This window comes from Zootoca vivipara, chromosome 4 (assembly GCF_963506605.1).
Source record: "Zootoca vivipara chromosome 4, rZooViv1.1, whole genome shotgun sequence".
NCBI classification, from domain to species: Eukaryota; Metazoa; Chordata; class Lepidosauria; order Squamata; family Lacertidae; genus Zootoca; species Zootoca vivipara.
Window position 1 is genome coordinate 82,224,965 of NC_083279.1, and position 22,113 is coordinate 82,247,077.

The window sequence follows — 22,113 nt, forward strand, 5'->3', positions numbered from 1 at the left end:
CGGGGGGAAGACCTTTGCCTTCTTCCCTCGCTGGTGTTCCGCTGGTCTCTGCTGGTTGCCACTCACTGCTCGCTGCAACTGGCAGAGACCAGCGGAACACAAAGGGGAACCAGCTGCAGCGCGGGAAGAAGGCAAAGGAAGATCAGCTGAGAGGCACTGTCAGCTGTCAGCGCCTCTCAGCTGATCTTCCTTTGCCTTCTTCCCTTGCTACAGCTGGTTCCCCTTTCGCTAGACAAATGCCCCTTTCGCTAGGTTTTGTGATCGGAGGTTTTTTTCCGCAAGACGAAGTGGCGGCCATAGAAAACCTCGTCGTCTTGCGAGGCAACCTCCGATCGCAAAACCTATTTGTTAAGCGAAAGATTCATCTTACAGGGCATTCGTCTAGCGAGGCACCACTGTAATCCATTTGCCGTTTTTTGTTTATTTGCAGCAGGGCTAGGGAGTCTGTGGTCCTCCAAATGATCCTGGACTCCGGGGCTGGTGGGAGTCGGAGTCCAACAACAGCTGGAAAACCACAGGTTCTCCACTAATGAGCTAGAAGAATAAAGGTGATAGGCAGGGAGATATCAGACTATGACGTTGGCCCTTTGAAGATATGCCTATTTAAGTTGGCTTTAGAAACCAGGCTAGTTGTTTAAAGATAACTGAAAAATGGTGAGGTGGTGTGCACGGGTATGTGGTTTTTAGGTCTGCTTTGTTCAAACTCGCAAAGCAATGATATGATTTGCTGCAGTTTATTCTGCCACAGCTGAACTCGGCTTAGCAACGTAGAAGTCAATAACAGGCTGAGCGTTTGTCTTGCTGGGAGTCAAGTGCCGACGACTTTTCAAGTCAGCAATTCTGATGGGCTCTCAACTAGTCCCCTGGACAGATATACCGCCCCTCCATGGCAAATTCTGCATTAATGAAGCTCATTTGTCAAGTTGAGGGGGGGAAAGTCTGGACGTGAGAAAGATTTGGAGTTTTGCAGGATTTCCCTGAGGAAGCTCAAACAGACTGTAGAGGGAGACTTGGGCAACATAGTTCCCAAGATTCCTTTTCCTGTACCAGACAGATTTGTTTATTATGTTAAGATCCCACCAATCCTCCAAGGTGCTCAAGAATAGTATTTATGGATCTTTCCTCCCACTTTCATTCTCTCAGCAACCGTGTGAGGTAGATTAAATAGAGAGGCAGTGTATTGCCCAAAGAGAACAACATGGCTGATCAGGGATTTGAACCCAGGCTCCTTTGAGGCACTATCCTGGGCATTGCCCTTGCTCAGAAAGGTCTGCATTGTGGGCGTTTTCCTTATCAATATCAGGGTCCGTAAATAATGTCAGCAAATGAGGTATGCAGATCCAAGAGGGACTTGCAGCAATGTGTTGTGGTGCAGAGCAATTCGTTATAGAACAGAACAGAATAGAATAGATTAAATCTTTATTGTCATTGTCTCCTTGCGGGAACAACGAAATTTCTCAGTTGTTATATCAACTCAAATAAGACACCCCACATAAATTAAAATACTCATAAATGCAATAAATGCAAAGTACAGAACAATATAACAAATAAATGAGATGACTTCAGAGTCCAGAGTTTCCATTTGGGGCCAAGATTGCTCTAGGAAAGAAACTGTTCTTGATACAGCTCGTTCTCGCCTTCATTGTTCTATATCTCCATCCTGATGGCAGGAGCTCAAAGAAGCGATGACCAGGATGCAGTGGATCTCTTGATATATCTAATGCCTTCCTGTGGCACCTGATAGATAGATGGTATAGCCCGGCAATGTCATAGTCTCGAACTCTGAAGAGCAGGAGGAACCAGCTGTCTCTGGGGGGGCTGTTGTACCCCCAACTGGGGAATCAGGCCAATCTCCTGATGCCATGTTTCAAGAGCTGGTGGTCCGAAACCTGCAGAGCCTGAGATTGGTTGTTCCTCCCCCCACACACACACACCTGGTACATAGACATTTAGACACTTGTCTCAGTATCTCGCAGGTTTTCATGAACCATTTCATCTAATATGTTTGTCATGTTAGATGATAATAATAATAATCCTAGCTTCTGTTTTGTTTTCAAGCATCACACCTAGGAAGTTTGACATTGTTCAAGCATCTGAAGGACAGAAAATTGGAGCCGTCACTGCTGACATTGGAGATTTAACCTTGAAGAAGAGAGGGGAAAGGACATCTTTCACTTTCAGAAAAGTGAGGAGAAGCCCTTGCAATTGCTGTAAGCTATTCAGTTATTCAGACACAAACAATGGAGCTTGTGGGGTCCCACTCCTTTAAGGCTATGCTTCTTCCCACTCAGCCCTCAGCTCTTAAAGGCACGGCTGGATTAACTGCTCCTCGTTAAACGTTGTCTTGCTGAGGCTGCAACATCTTGGGACGCTTACCACATATTGCAGCAGTAGCCAATGTGGTATCCTGCAGATGTTGCGGACTGCATCTCTGGCCTTCCTCACCACTGACCATGCTGCCAGGGGCTGATGGGTGTTGTAGTACGGCAACATCTGGAGGGCACCATATAGTCTATCCCTCCTGTATCAGGAATGTCAGCCACTCGTCTCTGGGCTGTCCTGGCCTCCAGCTGTGGAACAAACTGTCTTGGCAATATGGGAGCCCCACTTTGGGCAAAGGAATAAACTAGGGCTGAGTGGAAGGCCTATGAGAGCTACAGCCTGCAGTAGGCGCACTTCTTCCCTCCTCTCTGGATATTCTTGCCAACCGTGTCCTAGGGCATGACCACTGACGACCACTTCATTCCTACTAGTCCCATTCTCCTCCCCACTCCCAGGACTCTCAACTTGCCATGGTGCACCCAGGGCTGACCCATTTCCTCTGCAACCCTTAATGCTGTCCCTTCCAAAGCCCACCCTCTCTGATTGGTTGGGTGGAGCAGCAGCAGGTGAGCGGTTAGATTCCTGCCCTTTTGACTGGGTCTGTTGCACTACAGGGCTTTTATTCCTTGGTTGGTCTGCTGCGGCTGCACAATATTGATTTCACCTGGAAATAACCTTTTTTGTTGTTGTTGTTGTTTCCTTTTAAAAACAAACCACTACCCCTTCTTCTTGACTAGTGACAAATTTGTCTTTGAAAGTTCAGCAGGAGTAAGCAATATTTCCCACCTTTTAGCTCCCAGAAAGCATTCCTGTGGCCAAAGAACACCCTTTAGCACAGAACGAGCACCTTAATCAAAGTAAGACTTTTGAGTTCCGACTCAATATTTCCGACAGTTTCACACAAACAATCTGATCAATGTCTTCCGAGAGAAAAGAAGACTTTTGATTTGCTTCTTATGGTGTAAACTTTGGGGATTGCTGTTAAGGTTTATTGCCACAAACCTTAGGAGGGTGGTTCTATGTACTCACCCAATATAAGTTTGGGCTTTTTGTTGCTGGTGCCACACCATGCCCTGAAGCATCCTCTCTTCACCCTTATTTAAACTTGTACAATGCAGTTGTACCATTTTTGCATGCAATGTGGTGCAGATATAGCATGGAAACCATGGTTTGCAAATTGAGATCCAGCCTAGGGGCATGCACTCACTCTCCTCCCCTGCTTCCCTCCCCAAAGAGAAGTCTTCCCTCCCTTCCTATCTCACCATTAAAAGTTTTGAAAAGTTATTTGTGCACTGGTGCTAACTATGCAACAGTTTGTTCTAACCATGGTTCTCTTTTGAGCTAGAATTTGGTTTTTATGGTTTCACATGAACCATTAACTTCGGTGCAATGTAACTCTAAACCATGGTTAATGTTGACAGTTATATGCAGGCATGCAAAGTGAGTCTTTGTAATCATGCTTATAGGGTTGCTGGTCTTCCGTTCAAGTAGAAGCCCCTTACACCTTGAGAGATGGCACTCCAAAAGATCCCCAGAATTTTGGAGGGTGCAAAGGGGGCTCAAAGTACAAGGGGTAGGATCTGGAAAGCTCCTATGCATGGGTAGAATACTTCTAGTGTTTTTGGATCCTGGCTGTAGTGTTTTTCAGATACAGTTCCTAGGATGTAAACCTAGGTCTAGTAACTACTCTGCCCATACCATAGTTGCAGTCTGATCCTCTTCAGAGTATCTCAGTTTAAACCAAGATATACCATTTAGTTCATTGTTTCCCAAACTTGAGTCTCCAGCTAGCTAGCAAGACCAGTGGATGATGGGATGATGGGCCTGGAGAGACCCAAGTTTGGGAAACACTGATTTAGTTCATCAAATGTATAGTATAAGATCACTAACTAGGTAGTAGATGAAGGGTGTGCCATTTTAAATTCAATTCAATTCAATTTTAAAGCTGAAACTCAAAATGTGCAATTCGGTTTGCGGTTTTCAGAATTCTCTGTTACGTGGTTGCAATCCAAAATGGACTGCTCTGGTTTGGAGCACTGTGTTCTGTTTACGGACAAATAAATCCTTATCCTTTCCTACCCTGTAGCTTATCCTTCTGTGTGTGACAGTCAGCGTAAGGACACAGAGCCCTCCTTCCCGGACAGTGAGAGAGAAGCCTCGAAGCTAGAAGAAAAGTATGTCCATGAGGTGTATGAAGGGATTGCCACGCACTTCAGTAGCACAAGACACAGTCCATGGCCGCGAGTCATTGAATTCCTGAGGACTTTGCCATGTGGGGCTGTTGTGGCTGATGTCGGCTGTGGCAACGGAAAGTATTTAGGAGTCCGCAAAGACTTACATATGGTAAGGAACTATGTGATTTCAGTCCTCCTTGCTTTGAAGGGGATATCAGGATTGCATCTCCTATGACATTTTCCCTGCATGTAAAGCTTTCACCCCCTTTTTCTTTTTCTTTCTCCTCCTTTCCCTTCCCTCCCAAAAAGGTCCCACAAAGTGACTTACAACACAGTAGTTGAGGCTGGAATCAGGCGGAGGAGCCTGTGACTAATGTTTCCAATCCCTTTTATTTGGCTTTGGAAGGTCACCTGAGTTGAGCCAATATTCAAACAGGCCATTCAAAATGATAGAGAGTTCCTAAAGCCCAATAAAGCCGTCGTAACAATTGTGGCATGTGTCAGAACCAGGCCAGGGTTGTGGGTGGCCGAATCTGGAACTGGAGCATGTGCTTGCCATCACGGTGGGATCCTGGCTGGCAGTTGCTGGCACTGGCTGTAATGCACTCGGTTGCAAATTACGGATGTGGAGAGGCAGATTGGCACTCGCTTTTGAGATGAATAAAAATGAACAGTATCCCTTTATCTTTGAGTGAACTCGTTCCCTCCTCCTTTCAATCGCAGTGCTGCTTTCCATGGTCCTGAAACTCTTGGTTTCTCTTTCTTGTCCAGGGTTCACCAGCACACAGCCAGCAGGGGCAGCTGTAGCATCTTGCCTCCTGGTGGGGACAGAGATATGGATCAGGACACTTATACTACCTGCCATTACCACCAGTGTTTCACATCACCGCTCCCTGTAGAAGCCCATCAAGCCTGTGCAGAAACAATTGTGCCAGCTTCTTAGGCTTGGCCATAGACCTAGACTTCTGCAGCTTTGGGTTCCAGCTGGGGATCCCCCTGAAATTGTGCCACCCAGTCCCATCTTGGTTTTTTCCACTGCCTTGAAGTTTTTCCTCTCAAGTCCTGAAACTGCTGCGTCTGTATTTTGACAACTAAATTTTGCCATTACAAGCCTAACCGGCTTGGCCGACTGTGCCTGGATTCATGCTATATTACCATACAATGATCCCTGAGGTTATGTGTAATAATCCCAAGAAAAGTCAAGAAAATGTGATAGCACAGAGAGCAAAATTCCATCCCCCCACCCCCTTTCATGCAGTGCTTGAAGATTAAAACCCCAGGAGAGCTGCTTCAGCTGTAGAGTACTTTTCACAGTTGCTGTTCAAAATACAAAGCCAGAGGGAAAAAAAGACAAAGTAGAGCAAGGGTAATCTGTGGCCTTTCACATTTTGATGGACTTTGACCCCCCCACAATCCCTGACCGCTGGTTGAGGTCTCCTGAAGGGCACAGGTTCCCTACTCTTGCTCCCAGAGCAAAGGTGACCAATTTCTGTTTTCTCAGGAACCACATTGCCTTCCAAACCATCATCAAGTCAATGGCAACTAGCGGTAAGAGCTTCATAGCTCTAATAAAAAGGAGCTTAGGCATTGCCAAGGAATTAAATGCACAGTTCAGAGACGTGAAACATGACATTATGGAAGAGAATCCCTCTCTTTCATTGCCACACTGGGGGCGAAATGTTAACCCCACACTGATTAAAAGTAGGTAGATTGCCAGGGGCCAGGTAAAATTGCTTTGTAGGGCAGGTATGGCCCCATGGATTGTGGGTTGGCCACCCCTGCTTTAGAGCACAAAGCCTACATGCACAAATGGGTTTCTCTAGTCTTCTTTCGGGTTTCCTTAGTTTGGAATATTCCAGGAACTTTAATCAGCTCAGCACATAGTGAAACTATGGAACGTACTCCCACAGGGAGCAGTGATGACCGCTAACCTAGATGGCTTTAAAGGACAGATGCACGAAGGGAAGGGTAATCAATGGGCTACTTGCCATTTTGACTATTTTTTTCTGCCTCCACAGTTAGATGTGGCAATGCTTCTGAATACTACTTGCTGGAAACCACAGGGGTAGAGAGTGCTTGAAGCTCTTGTGCCTGAATCCTGCTTTTGGGTTTCCCACAGGTACCTGGTCAGCCACTATCAGAATACAGTTCTGGACTGGACAGGCCATTGGCCTGATCCAGCAGGCTGTTCTGATGTTTAATCATAGAATCATAGAGTTGGAAGAGACCACAAGAGCCATCCAGTCCAACCCCCTGCAAAGCAGGAAACACCATCTGTCAAGGACCTCCAAAGAAGAGACTCCACCACACTTGGTAGCAAATTCCACTGCCGAACAGCTCTTACTGTCAGGAAGTTCTTCCTAATGTTTAGGTGGAATCTTCTTTCTTGTAGCTTGAATCCATTGCTCCATGTCTGCTACTCTGGAGCAGCAGAAAACAACCTTTCACCCTCTTCTATATGACATCCTTTTATATATTTGAACATGGCTATCAATAACCCCTTAACCTTCTCTTCTCCAGGCTAAACATGCCCAGCTCCCTAAGCCGTTCCTCATAAGGCATTGTTTCCAGGCCTTTGATCATTTTGGTTGCCCTCCTCTGGACACGTTCCAGCTTGTCAACATATCTGAAGTCTTCCACTGGCCTACCTCTCATGATGGTGGCATATTTTGCTTCTGCCAGTGTAGCAGGTCTTCTACCAAATCCTATGACATCTCAGCTGATAGACCCTAGCCTTAAGATTGCTCCCTATGAGTAAAAAAGGGTTACCTGGCACACAATTCGAAAGCCGCTTTTAGACAGCAAGCAAACCACAAGCTGACTTGCTCCTGAAGAAGCCAAGGGGAGCTTTGTTGTTGCTTAACTTTCTCCCTCTTTGCAGCAATCCGTCATTAAGATTTGTCTCTCCAGCAAGCTCTTTCATTCAGGAACTGGCGTCTGCAATGTAGTTAATATCCCAAATCAACTAATAATTATTTTCAGGCTACAACATTCAGGCATAAACACGCCCACTTATAAATCAGTAGATTCCTTCTGGTTAAAAATAAATTGCCTGAAGCCAGATGCATTATAATTCCAGACAGGGAATTATAATAGGAACTTTTATTTTATCAGTGAGCAGAAAGAACAGAGATAAACATGCCTGCCAATTATAACGATGATGATAATAAACATACACCAGGTTGCTCTGGTATTATTGCAGCATGCCCGGCAACATCACAACGACTTGCTTCATAAATTTGGTGTGGCTTCAGCTTGGATCTGAATCGTTTGACAGAGTGTCTGAGAAATGGCCAAAGGAGTGTTGAAATTACCAAGAGATTTTTGAGAGAGACCCTTGGGGGTTTGGAAGCTACATTGCTACATTGGCCAAAAGGCAAATGTGGATTTGGGATGATGGGAACCTCACACATCCTTTCAATCAAAGTATTGCTTTATTAGCCAGCGAAAAGGGAACATATCTTGCAGATAAAGGACTCAAAACAGCAGGCAGATGAAAAAAAAGCCAAAAATAAAAATAGGGAGCCCACTGGGTATATGACACAATTCTCCTTTTTGTGGCGATGAGAGATGGCCTTCTCGTTTTTAGACGCAGCCCCTTCTCTCTGAAAGGTGACGCGGCAGCTCTCTGTGAGGGAAAACAAAACACTACGTGAAAGAAATGTTAAAGGTCTGACTCAGAACAAGTGAAGCAAGGGAATTTCTTTCTCCTTTCTCTGCCTCGCACCGTGGCTGCATGCTGTCATCTTTCTTGCTGTGTTTGTATGAATTTGCCCGAATTTAATTTGCTTCCTCGAGACTCTCATGCTATTAGTTATAGCTGAGATGTTTCTCTAGGGAGCCACATAATTTCATTTGGTGGCTGGGTTTCAAAACTAGATGTAGTTCTCTCTCCATCAGCTTTCTGATGAGTCGCATCAATCAGGTTTCAAATGGACTTAAATGATCTAATTCCACCAGGAGGAGTCAGTTATTGTGAGGTAAAGCAAAAATGACCACAGTGTCCTGTGGTTCTTTTTGTTCCCTGAGCTTGGGGAGATAATCAGCATCTTGTGGATTGCAGGCTCCCTAATAATTATTATATTTTGCATCTTCCTATCTCCGTTGCCAACCTGGTAATAGAAATAAATTTGGCCACTGCAAAAATATGGCTCTATTCTAGGGTGAAGCCATGGCACTTTGGTTTCTTTCCTTCACAGCCTCAAGAAATGCGGACAGGAAGAACAGAACAGCTCCTAAGATTCTTTGGGGAAAGCCATGGGGGACCATGTGTTGAGATTCCTGCATTTCAGGGGGTTGGACGAGATGATTCTTCCAACTCTATGATTCTGTGACTGTTTAAAGTACTGCTTCAAATGTACGGTGTGGATGTGAGGCAAAGGCACTCTGCAGATGCTCAGGAGTCTTCATCTTTATTACTTCACCAGCTGCAAGGCTAAATGTTGGGATTTCAGACGGGATGATGGGCTGAGCCAGATGAAACCTTGGTTCACATAAGCATGGGGGGGGGAGAGAATGAGTTAATTAAAATGATATGAAAGTGCCTCTGATAATCCAGTAAGATCATTACACCTTCTTAGCAACTCGTAATTATCTGTGTCCAGTCATTATGGGCATGCCTGCAGCTCCCATCGTATTATTTATATCAAATGCAAATTTAATCTGAAGCCCGTGTAGCCTTTGCAGTTTCTTCTTTGCATCTCAATCGAGGTAGGCAACGCTTCCGGGTCTCTCCCCCCGCCCCAGTGCAAGATCTAATCTTTTGTTTTGGGCAGTCGTGGATTTGCTTTAATACATAGGACATTACAAGTAAGCCCGACTTCACAATTATTTGATATAATTTAGATGCAAATTAGGAACCTCATATTCTGCTGGTCGTAGGCTTTCTTCCTCTTGGTTAGCTTAGCTGCAGCTCATTACATTTCATCAGAGTACAGTGTTGCCTCTTTTCAAGGTCACTCCAGTACGTATTGTCTTTTTGATTGAATTCCTGCTTCCCAGTCAATTTATACTGTACACATTTGGGACAGAGTGTGATTGAAATCGGAAGAATCATAGAATCATAGAGTTGGAAGAGACCACAAGGGCCATCCAGTCCAACCCCCTGCCAAGCAGGAAACACCTTCAAAGCATTCTTGACATATGCCTGTCAAGCCTCTGCTTAAAGACCTCCACAGAAGGAGGCTCCGCCACACTCCTTGGTAGCAAATTCCACTCCTGAACATCTCTTACTGTCAGGAAGTTCTTCCTAATGTTTAGGTGGAATCTTCTTTCTTGTAGTTTGAATCCATTGCTCCGTGTCCGCTTCTTTGGAGCAGCAGAAAACATCCTTTCTCCTTCCTCTATATGACATCCTTTTATATATTTGAACATGGCTATCATATCACCCCTTCACCTTCTCTTCTCCGGGCTAAACATACCCAGCTCCCTAAGCCGTTCCTCATAAGGCATCGTTTCCAGGCCTTTGACCATTTTGGTTGCCCTCCTCTGGACATGTTCCAGCTTGTCAGTATCCGTCTTGAACTGTGGTGCCCAGAACTGGACACACTACTCCAGGTGAGGTCTGACCAGAGCAGAATACAGTGGTACTATTACTTCCCTTGATCTATATGCTGTACTCCTATTGATGCAGCCCAGAATTGCATTGGCTTTTTTAGCTGCTGCATCACACTGTTGACTCATGTCAAGTTTGTGGGTACCAAGACTCCTAGAATTGTGCCTCTTCTTTTAATCACGGAAGGTGGACACAGATACAGTCAATGAAGCACTAACTTTCTCCTCTTTTCAGTTGCTTGTTTGCACATGGGACCCTTTTATAGAATTGTTCATAGACTTCTAGAGTTGGAAGGGACCCTGAACATCAACTAGTTCAAGCCCTTGCAATGCAGGAACAGGCATCTGTCCTATACAGGGATCAAACTGCAACCTTGGTGTTGTTAGCACCAAGCTTTTAACCAGCTGAGCTATAAGGTTACTTAAACCTTTGAAGCTCATTGGACTCTTAAGTGCTGCGGCTTCATTGGCTAAAATGCCTGTTTGAAGTTGAGTGGTGCCTTAAATTTCTTTCATCTTTCTCAAGATTTCAGGGAGGGAGTCATAGCTCATTGGTAGAACATCTACTGTCCATGCAGAAGGTACCAGCTTCGATCCACAGCAACTCCAGTTGGGCCTGGGATGGAATATCCCTGTCTGAAACCCTGGAGAACAGCTGGCAATCAACACAGTCAGTTCTGAGCTCAATAGATTATATAAGGCAGTTTCCTGGTAGAAATTGCTGCTGGTCAAAATTTGCCTTGTTTGCAATGCTTTTTAAATTCTTTTTTTTTAATTCTTAAAAAAAAAAAAGGTGTTACCTTCTACCAAAGGCCAATGACATTTTGAGCAAAGGAAACCGAATTATTTTATTCTGGGAGTAAGGAGCACTTAGCTTTTGACACCCTCTGCAAAATGCAAATAATAATGAACTACTTCACTGGGACCTTGTGAAACAGGAGGCTCAGAAGACAAGACAGCCATCACAGTGCAACATTTCAAAGGAGATGGCATTTCTACCACACATGCTGCAGAAATCCAGAGGTGCCATTTGAGTGTGTCACATCTCGACAGTCCTCTTTTACTCCTCCTTTCTTCAAATTTCTACACAAGTATGCAGTTAAAATTTTGAAGAAGTGAGATCCAACTTTGAGATACTCAATTATTTCTTCCACAGAGGGGGAAAAAATGTGCCAGAAATTCAGAATACTTGCAGGCTTTGTTTGCGGGGGTGGGGGTGGGTGGGGAAAATGTCTGAAGGACAGTAGATCTCCTGCCTGTAGGTGATTTTTGCAAAAACCGCATGAAACTTTTGTATGTATCTTGTTAAGAGTGCGATCCTTCCCCTTTTCTCTTGCAGTTTGGCTGTGACCGTAGCTTGACTCTTGTGGACATTTGTGGAGAGAAGGGATTTCAAATCTTTGTGTGCGATGCGCTCAGAGTACCAGTACGAAGCGGCTCATGTGATGCCTGTATCTCCATTGCTGTCATCCACCATTTTTCAACAGTGGTAAGTTAAAACTCTTCCTTACAATTTGTTGCCATATCCTTTACACAGCAGCACTGGATGTCTTACACAGTTGTAACTCGGTTCTTGAATGCCTTGGTACTCGTACGTTTTGGCTCCCAAACGCTGAAAACCTGGAAGTTTGTGAACGTTTTTGAAAGCCAAACATCTGACACGGCTTCTGATTGAGTGCAGGAAGCTCTTGCAGCCAATTGGAAGCTGCACCTTGGTTTTTGACAGTTTTTGGAAGTCGAATGGATTTCCGGAACGGATTACATTCAAGAACCAAGGTACAACTGTACTGGGTCAGATTGCTTGTTCATCTATCTCAGCATTGTCTCTTCTGTTTGTTTTTAAAAGAATTTTTATTAATTTTCACATGAGCACACAAATTAACAAACAGACACACCCACTAACCACTACAAAAACAAAAAAAGATAGAAAGAAAAAAGAAAAAACGACTCCCCTCCCTCCCGTCTTTCGAATTTGTTTTTCCGCCCTTATCCTGCAGTTTCTTTTACCTACTTATTCAAATTCAATTCGTAGGATTTATTTTAGTCCTGCAAGTGTCCTTAGACTTCTACAGTTCCTCTCGATATATTCCACAAATTTACTCCACTCTTTTTGGAACTTTGTTTCTCCCTGATAGCGGATCCCGTGGGTCAACTTAGCTAGTTCTGCATTGTCTCTTCTGAAGGACAGCAGCTTCCCAGGGGCCTCGGGCCAAGACCCATCATTCACTTTGGCTTTCAGTGGCTAAGACTGAGCCGATATGAGCTGGTTTCAGTTGCACTCCCTTTTCCAATGACGGATGGGGCTAGACCATCAGGACACCCATGTTTAACTTCTCAGCCATTAGCTGGCTAAGAGAGCCATCCTATAGCGAGATGAACCAGGGTGGGTGGGGTTAGGATCCAATGGATCTCTGGCTGAGCTGGGAGGTTTCTGGTGCAGCCAAGCTACATTGGCATAACACTCCATTCTTGGCTTAGCCAGAGGTATCTTCCCCATCTAGGCTTAGCTAGGGCCCAGCTGGCTGAGTTGAGCCTGGTGGATTTTAAGCCACCGTAAGCCCTAAAAAGGATGTGTGGAAGGGGTGACTCAGGCTGGATCTTAAGTAGGGCTGGGCAATATCTGGTTTTCAACATCACAATATATCACCAGCTAAACATTGTGATATACTGATATATTACAGTGTCTGAAATAAGGATGGAACTATGTAGAGGCACACACGCACACACACCATAATTTGCAATATATTGCCAGGTCAAAAACTATTAAACCGATATGGACTTCGAACTGGTTTTGGACAATATATTGCCCAGCTCTAACTCCTAAGCCTGTGACCTGGCCACCTAGCATAAATTTAAACCAGCAGAAAAGGTGAGGTCACTCAAACACTCTCTTAAGTGCTTGTTTTCCCTCTGCCAGGCTTAGGCTGGCTCAGTCAGCAGTAGTCCCACTCCTAAGCAGGAGTTTGGTATACTTCACAGTTGCTTAATTTATGCCGGTTTGCTTTACTCCAGCTTCTAGTGTCCAGGGTTGCTCATATACGTGTACAGAAAGCTATGGTGCCCAAGGCTTGGCACTGGATACCCAAAGGGCTACTTCTGCCCATATGAACCTGTGCACTGCACACACTCCAGTTCTTAGGGGAGGAGGCCCTGTTCTGTATCCTTCCACCATCTGAGATGCCATTGGTAGGTGGAAGGAGCAAACCCTTCTTGCATAGTTAGCCAGGGCCCAGATTATGGATTGTCTTGTTATGAAACATCCAGATTTATGCACCAATTGTTATCTTTTCTTATTTAGGCACACCTTACAACAATGTGCTTACAGTACATCTGTGATATTGGTTGCTCGTTTTTCGTTTGAGCAAGCAATCATAAAAATGGCAAGCATAAGCAGTCTTTTAAGAGAAAAACAACAATGTTTAAATGGAGGTTGACAATTGCCTTGGGTATTACAGATCAGGAAAAAATTATTTTACTAAATAAGCAGATAAAGAGCAGGTACGGGTGTTCCTGATTATATAAACCACTAGCGCACTTCAGTTTTCCCTTGCTGTACTCGAGGCGTTGCTCTCACTTGCTGTCCTGCTGCTGTTAACCTTCGGACTGACTTGATCTGCTTTCCCCTTGACCAGGAGAGAAGGCTGGCCGCTCTCCGCGAATTAGTCCGGCTGCTGAGGCCGGGTGGAAGAGCCCTCATTTATGTCTGGGCTATGGAACAGGAATACAAGAACCAGAAGTCTAAATACTTGAAAGAAAAAAGAGCTAACGGTGGTGCGTCAGAAGAGCTTGGCAGTGACACAATAGAGGAAACGGGCAGCAGTGACTGCCAAAGTTCAGTGCACCCCAACCAGGGCACCGGTCATCTCAAGAGCAGATGCTGCAATCCAAACCAGGCCGTTCATGCCAAACTGCCTGTTCATACCAACAGAACATCCTTTGGCTCCCAAGACTTGCTGGTCCCTTGGCACCTGAAAGATGGCATGAAGAAAAAATCCAGGCATGTCCAGTCTCATCAACCGGTGGGATGCTCTGCAGACTCGCACGAACTTAGTCCCATATTTCACCGTTATTACCATGTCTTCTCCAAAGGAGAACTGGAAGCCCTCTGCAAGAGGCTAGATTGCATAGAGGTGCAAGAGAGTTACTATGACCAAGGGAACTGGTGTGTAGTTCTTGAAAAGCGATAACTTACCAACAATACCTTGCAGGCTGCCAGAGTGGAAAGGGAACATATTTGACATAAATACTTGGTTGCAAAATGTTATTTGGGCAGCATCTGGCTTTATGTTTATAAAATAAATCTTATTTTTAGAGTGTTGCTGGGATTATTTTACTTACCTGTTTAGGAACTTGTATCTTGCTCTGGCTTTACCAACCAAGTATATTTCATTTCTCTTGTTAAATTTGGTATTCTGCCTTTCTACATTGAGGTACTCAAGACAGTTTATACCCCTTAACAAGGACAGCCCCAGCGGCTGCATGAACACACAGTTGAATCAGGACTTGTCACTAAATGCAGCATCTGGAACCCGAGTCAACCAACCGAGAACAACAAGGTGCTGAATACAGTAAATGAGCCTAAAGTGAAGGATTGTCTAGGACAGTATATATATATATATATATATATATATATATATATATAGTAAAATGGTGGTTTTGGAACTGCATAAATAAATGAATGGGTGCTCAAGAAATCAGAGGAGGTTGAGGAGAATGGATCATGAAGTTACATGGAAAGAACAATTAAGAGCATAAGAGCAAATGTTTGTCCTGAATGTAAAAGTTTATTATATAAAGTTAAGTAGCGTTGGCAAGTAGAAAAAACAGACAGAAGAACCCATTAAAAAGGCAATATAAGCAGAGACTCTTAAGCTTTAAACTAATGCAGAATCACAAATAAGAGACCATAATGTTCAGCACAGTCAATTGGCTCATTTCCCCAGTTTCCTTGTGTACAAATGTTCCCCAACTCTTTACAGTGATTTAATTTTCATCTGGTTCCCAGCAATGTTCGCATTACCTTCCACAATCTTTGTAAGCCTGGCATTTTATTTTTTTAGATGGAATGCAATGGATTGAGGGCTGGGTTAAAAGAGGCAGGGGTCTAAGGTTTCTGTAAGGCACCAAGCAGGTCTCAAACCATGATGTCCAGCCCCTGCTCTCCACAAGCCAACTCATCAATCTAAGCATCTTGAGTGTAAAGATGTTGCTGCTTCCTCTTCCTGACGGCTCACTCAGACTGTGATGAATGCCTGCCTGAGGCCTCACATCTACTTCTGGTCCCTTTAGTGCTGTCATCCTTCCTTGGAACTCAGCCTTTTGCATGTCTCTGTCCTTGACTCTGACCCTTCAGTCTTGGTCTACCTGTTCTGCCACCTGACCTCCAGCTGATCTACAAACACATCTCTTATCATCGATTCCTTTGCTCCTCACGTCTGCCTGACCTCTACCCCAACAACTGGCTTTCTAGTCTTCCTTTACATGGAGCTAACTGGACTCCCAGCTGCAGCCCATCTCAAAAGTAGGTCAACACCTAACAGCTTCTTAGACTACTTGACAAGGCTCAGCTGAGGTATGTGTGATGCTGTTGGGGTACCTCTTTGCCATGATTCTCACAGGCTCTTGCCAATTAAATGGACGAACAGATCCTTTATTGCTGACATTAACACAGGAATAAACTGCTGAGGTTTGTAAGTGTAGGTGTAAACACATCTGTGTGCCAAAATAAGAGAAACTTACGTCTTGGAGATGTCCAGCGCTGGGCAGGAACTATGTGATAGCTTGAGCTACCTTGAGAATACTCAGCTCGTCTCTTTGATGCTGTTGCATGTTGGGGGTGAAGGGAATATTTTTCTCTCTCTTAACCCTGAGAATGTGTGGGTGGATAGGAATTCTCATTGGCTTTAAGACTGCGTGTTTATAGCCCTGAGGGTAAATCAATAACCAATTACTTTCCTTTGCATTTGCTTTCATTATTGCAAATGCATTTGCAAGGCCCAGCGAGACTGCCAGAATGACATAGCAGACAACTCAACCACAACACAATGCAAATGACAATATAAAGCACACTGGTCAAGCAATCCTATAGTCACACTGGAGATACTTGGCTGCTACACCAGTGGAACGGCCTGCCTACCCAATCTCCACTCTGTCTGGGAGGGGAGGGGGAAAACACACAACCAGAAAACCCTCAAACAGTGGGCGAAGACACGACTCCAACTTCCACAGAAACACTACCACAATCCACCAATCAGGTGCCATGTTGGTGGTGACAAACACATGCTGCCCCCCCCCAAGCAGCCAACAAACTTGTATCAATAGATAACACAATCCCAATACATAATATGGTGTGTCATTTTAGGGGGTGAAACTTAATTTTTTCAAATTTCTTCAGCGAGCAGTCTTAAAAATATGTTTTGTGGATGCTGTGGAAACTTAAACCAGAAGATGTGATTTCGCAGGTCGAAGGATCATAATCTATGTGGGTCTTTTTGGTTGCAAGTGCTGAAACAATGGCTTTATAGGCAGGATGAAAGGGGAAGGGAGAAGGGGGGAACTGGCAGCACCAGCCAAGCATTTCAGAAATATATGTCTGCTGCTAGAATTCCTATAATGCTTTCCCCCTAATTATCTACAGATTATGCTTGCATGTTTTGTCTCTCTGAGAGAACAGAAATAAATTAGGGCCTTGCTGCTGACATCACATAGTTTGAATTTCAAATGCAGCCATTTGAATTTCAAATGCATAGTTTGAATTTCAAATGCCTGTAATGTGGAATTGTGTGGATACACACATCAATATATATATATATATATATATATATATATATATATATATATATATATATATATATATATATGAGGTTGTACCCTGCAATCATCTCTCTAAACAAATAGAGTCGTACTCTGGAATCAAACCTCAGATTCCCTACATGTAAAATGTGAGCTGTTCCACTCAGATGCAGCTGTGTGCAAGCGTGTATTCCAGGCATCCCCAAACTGTGGCCCTCCAGATGTTTTGGCCTAAAACTCCCATGATCCCTAGCTAACAGGACTAGTGGTCAGGGATGATGGGAATTGTAGTCCAAAACATCTGGAGGTCCAAAGTTTGGGGATGCCTGGTGTATTCCTCTCTGACCTTTTATCGAATGGGGCTAATGAAACACCTTTCAACCTTCTCAGCACCTTGAAACTTTCCAATCTCGTGAGCCACTGAAAATAAAAAAAAATCAAGGAGGCAGGGGTGGGGTGGGGGTTTGTGGGTTTTGAACCAGAGGCGTCACTAGTCTTCTGGCTGTCCGGGGCGGCAAACCCGAAGGCACCCCGCGGGGGGTGGGGGCAGGGCATCTGCCACACTCATGCGTTGCGGAGCACAACGCACACGTCATGATTGCGAAGCACGGCACGTGCAGGCAGCGGCGCGGCAAACCCCACGAGCAAGTCGCGGAGTGAGGCAGTCTCGCTCACAATGGGGCTTAAGTCCTCGATGGCGGTGGCCGTCGGAGGTGGTCAGCCCCATCCAGCCTGCTGCCCCCCCCCAGCCTGCCGCTGCCCCCTGCCCAGCCTGCCGCCCGTGGCGACACACCCCCACTGCCCCATCTTAATATGCCACTGTTTTGAACCATTCATTTACTACTCATCCAAATCAGATCAATAAAGAAAGAAGTGGGGAACCTTAGGTCTTGAGGCCCAAATGTGGCCTCCCAGGTTTTTCGCTCAGGCCCTTGGGGGGTCTCTACAGGCCAGATGCATCCAATTAACCCTCTTGCCAGCCCTAATTTAGTGTTGTGGTTGGTGGTTGCTATTAGTTTTATATACCGCCTTGCATCGCAAGATCTCAGGGCAGTTCCCAGGATAAAAATATTAGGTAAAAACAAGTAAATACAGGGCTCCCCTCCCCTACCTGGAACTTGCCAAAACTCAGTTCTGCCGCCTTTCAGGTGGGCGCCATTGCCATTATAAGAGAACAAGGGAGGCGTCCATGGCGAGTTCCGACTGTAGAGTATTAATGTTTGACTGGGTGAAAATTGTCCTTCAACCCTGATAATGCCACTTTCTTGTCTGCATTGGGGAATAAGAGAGGGTTGCGTAAAGTTGTGCAGGAACTAAGCAGCTGTGAAATGGTAAAATTTACCATGAACACTCTGCCCCTGGCCCTGCCCATCACTGACATGGGACCCTGGAAGATTTCCCAGAAAGGTTAGATGCCCTAGGGCTGAAAAATATTTCCTACCCTGCAATGTCAGTGGACTTGCGTTGTGGGGGGAGGGTCTCCCAAGGAAAGTGCAGTTGCTAACTTGGGAGGAACGAAGGGGAGGAGATAGACTAGTTAGGTACCTCCAGGGAGAAAGCAATGATAAAACAACAGCAATAATGCTTCATTGTTTATGATATTTTTTTTCCTGTGGTTTCTCTTCTTCAATTGCATGTTTTTTTTAGCTTTTTGAACAAACTATGTGTTTTTTAACAGAAAATAAAATAAAAGTTATGCATTAAATATGTTCCTTGATTGTTGCACATCATTTAAGGAGTTGAAACAGAGGGTAGTGACTATTGTAATTTATAATACAAGGCTTTGCAATAACAGTTTTAAAAATGCAGGCATTGATTTCCATTGGGCAGCTTTCCCCTGATGCGAAGCAAACGATGGGCTAATAATGTGAATTAACCAAACTGTTTGCTTTGTTATCTTCAGCTTTTCTTAAGCACCCAAAAAGAACCTGAAGAGTTTGGGAGTGGAGCCTGTGAGCTCTTATTTGCAAACTGTATAAGCTTATTGGCTGAAAATGAAACTTCTGCACCCAGGTGCTAAACATGTACTGGGAATCTGAGTCATATGCCAGATTCCTCCCTAGGCCAGCTTCTCCCAACCTGGTGTCCTCCAGAGGTTTTGGACTACAATTCCCAGCAGCCCCAGCTAGCATAGCCAATGCTCAGGGGTGATGGGAGTTGGGAGTTCAGTGTTGCTTGCACAGCACCTCATTGGAGAAGACTTCTCCAGGCTCCCCGACTTAGTGGCTTAGTTCAGAAGATACTGGGTTGATGGTCTTAAATCATGGGTCACCATTCTTGCTTTTAACAGGGACAAAGCTGTCTTCTGATGACCAGGGATAAGCTACAAGATCATTCATACATTGCTGCCAGGTCTGAGCTATTGGGGTGCCCCTTAATAAATCAATAAATGAAATAAATAAATAGAACATTCCCTCTGAATAGCGCCCCCCCGGGGGGGGAAGGCCTTGCACTGCCCTCTTAGACTGAGTGGTGTGTATAAATTTATGAGAATAAAACGTTGCCAATGGAGGAGAATGGGAAAATTCACTTCCTGGTGGAGAAGGTGGAAGGGGGGAGGATGGGTAGACCTTTGGTGAAGGTCAAAGAGAGCGCTGCACATTATAAGGTGAGGCACTAGCCAGCAGAAGAGCTAGGAGGCCAGGAGAAGGTGCAAAGTGAGAGAACTGGGTAAATGCAGCTGCTGTGGTTTAATGGCACCAGATAAATGAGCGTGACAGTGGGAAGCTGAGACAAATGGCAGCCAATTAAATGGAGCCAGCCCAGTGGAATGGGAACAGAGATGGGAGCAATTAAAATAAATGACCATGGTGGATATTAAATATAGCACAGAAGCACAGCCATCACTCTGCATGGCAGCGAGCAACCGAGAAGCTGCTCAAGTAGGTTAGAAGCAGACAGTTGCAAATGTCCATGGAAGTTCTAGCTAGAAGTTGAAAAGGGACATCGGGGGGCTGGTTCTGAAAACCCTTCCACACCTCTGTGCAAAACCTGGTGTCACTCTGAAAATCAACGATTTAGTATGGCCCTGCCTGGGAAAGATGCAGAATTGCCCAGTAGTTTTGTGATGGCAGTTGGTACTCTGTGGGTAAACTGGGTTTTAGATTATGTACATCAGCATTTTCCAAATTAGGGTTGCTGATCGACCATTTAAAAAACCCTCATGCTGTCTGATGTTTGCTTCAAACAGAAGCTTGATATGCAGAAGTCAGCAGGTGCAACTTTTAAAAAAAGTTACAGAGATATAAGTTATCCTTATTTATGATGTTTTGGGATGAGTAGCGAAAACATAGCCCTGGCTGTGCACAAGAGGGATTAAGTTAAATGTCGGACGATTCAGAGCAGACAAAATAAAGCCCTTCTTTACACAGTGGCAAAGTTCAACTATGGAATTCGCTTCCTCAAGAGGCAGCAATGGCCACCAACTTGGATGGCTGTAAAATTCAGATCAGAAAATTCATGGCAGATGAGCCTACCAATGACTACTAACCACCATGGCCATGTTCTGCCTCCACTGTCAGAAGTTTCTGAATGCTAGTGGCTGGAGACCATAGGAGGGCAAAGGTTGGTTGCTCTCAGGTTCTGCTTGTGGGTATCCAATAGGCATCTGGTTGGCCACTGTGAGAACAGGATGCTGGACAAGATGGGCCATTGGCCAGACCCATTAAGCTCTCATAGGTTCATCTGAGGATGGAGTGGTGGTGAGGTTCCCTATGTCTTTGCTGAAAGGAGATTGACTTGGTGCTCCTGATTGCAAGACTGTTTTTTGTATTATGCATCAGCAGACTTAGGAGATCCCCAAGATTGGCAGAAGTCTGAAAAATCTTAAGGGGAAAAACTCCTAAGGGTGCATAGGTGTGGAGGGGACCATGAAAGTTGCTCAATGGCTGATCTGATGTGTCAGTGTATAGGAGCACCCCACACAGCAGGGTTTTCTTGGAGATCCCACTTGTTGCTATCTACATTTACTGTTGTTGGCATCTGTCTGCCTCGGGAGACAACGGCATGCACCTCTGGGGGTGAAGTCAAACCACTGGAGAATCGCAGCTCCTGCTGTGGCTGCGGAGACCAGAAACTTGTAACTGCTGCCTCCCATATTGCTTTTGCTGTGTTAGCAGCAAAAAAAGTGACCTCCCCAGGGTGCAAGCCTGGGCAGTGTGCATGGAGGTCCTGGGCTGCCCAGACGACAAGACACCCCCCTTTTGGCATCATTGATCTGGTCCAGCTGGGTCTGTTTAGCCTGGAGAAGAGAAGGTTAAGGGGTGATATGATAGCCATGTTCAAATATATAAAAGGATGTCATATAGAGGAGGGAGAAAGGTTGTTTTCTGCTGCTCCAGAGAAGCGGACACGGAGCAATGGATTCAAACTACAAGAAAGAAGATTCCACCTAAACTTTAGGAAGAACTTCCTGACAGTAAGAGCTGTTCGGCAGTGGAATTTGCTACCAAGGAGTGTGGTGGAGTCTCCTTCTTTGGAGGTCTTTAGGCAGAGGCTTGACAGACATATGTCAAGAATGCTTTGATGGTGTTTCCTGCTTGGCAGGGGGTTGGACTGGAAGGCTCTTGTGGTCTCTTCCAACTCTACGATTCTATGATTCAAAGCAAAGCAATATGTTTGGCACCAGCTTGGCTACAGCGGTTGCCAGATTAAAGGCACAACGGCAGACGGCAGCTGAGAAGTAGTCAGCCCCATATAACAGCCAGACAAGATAGCAGAAGTAAAAAATAAAGCACAAGAACCTAAGAAGAACCTGCTGGATCAGGCCAATGGCCCATCTAGTCCAGCATCCTGTTCTCACAGTGGCCAACCAGATGCCTGTGGGAAACGCTCAAGCAGGATCCGAACACAAGAGCACTCTGCCCTCCTGTGGTTTCCAGCAACTAGTATTCAGGAGCATTGCTGCCTCTGGCTGTGGATCCCATTAAAAGGCTCAGGTTGGCATGAATAAGGCCCAAGCAGTCAAAAATTTAGATAAAGTACTCTGCCAAGCAAACTCTGAAAATATGAAGTAAGAAGGACAACATTTGGATTAGCTGAAATTCAGATAAATGGTGCAGCTTGTTTATGAATTCTGGGATGACCTTTCTAACGTAACGAAAGGAAAATTATACTGATGGTTCATTACTACAGCATTGCTTGCAAAATCCATGGTCAGACATGCAGCGAAATGAGGTGGTGGAGAGACACTTCAGGCTGCAGGGGGGAAACCACACATGTAATTCTTCTGCATAAGCTAAAGCTTCCTGCAACAAGAGAGATGGCACACCGG

General features: G+C 45.0%; 1 protein-coding gene and 1 long non-coding RNA gene across 2 annotated transcripts in view; both read left to right on the top strand.

Annotated features, from left to right (window-relative positions):
* Positions 1-16,796, top strand: part of ALKBH8 (alkB homolog 8, tRNA methyltransferase) — a 55,585-nt gene extending 38,789 nt beyond the window's left edge. The window contains exons 9-12 of the mRNA XM_035115569.2: positions 2,059-2,210; positions 4,409-4,665; positions 11,389-11,538; positions 13,682-16,796. Of these exons, the coding sequence (XP_034971460.1) occupies positions 2,059-2,210; positions 4,409-4,665; positions 11,389-11,538; positions 13,682-14,236 (1,114 nt within the window). The 3' untranslated portion in view covers positions 14,237-16,796. The remainder of the gene's footprint in view (positions 1-2,058; positions 2,211-4,408; positions 4,666-11,388; positions 11,539-13,681) is intronic.
* Positions 1-22,113, top strand: part of LOC132592013 (uncharacterized) — a 182,371-nt gene that overhangs the window by 80,239 nt on the left and 80,019 nt on the right. The window lies entirely within an intron of this gene.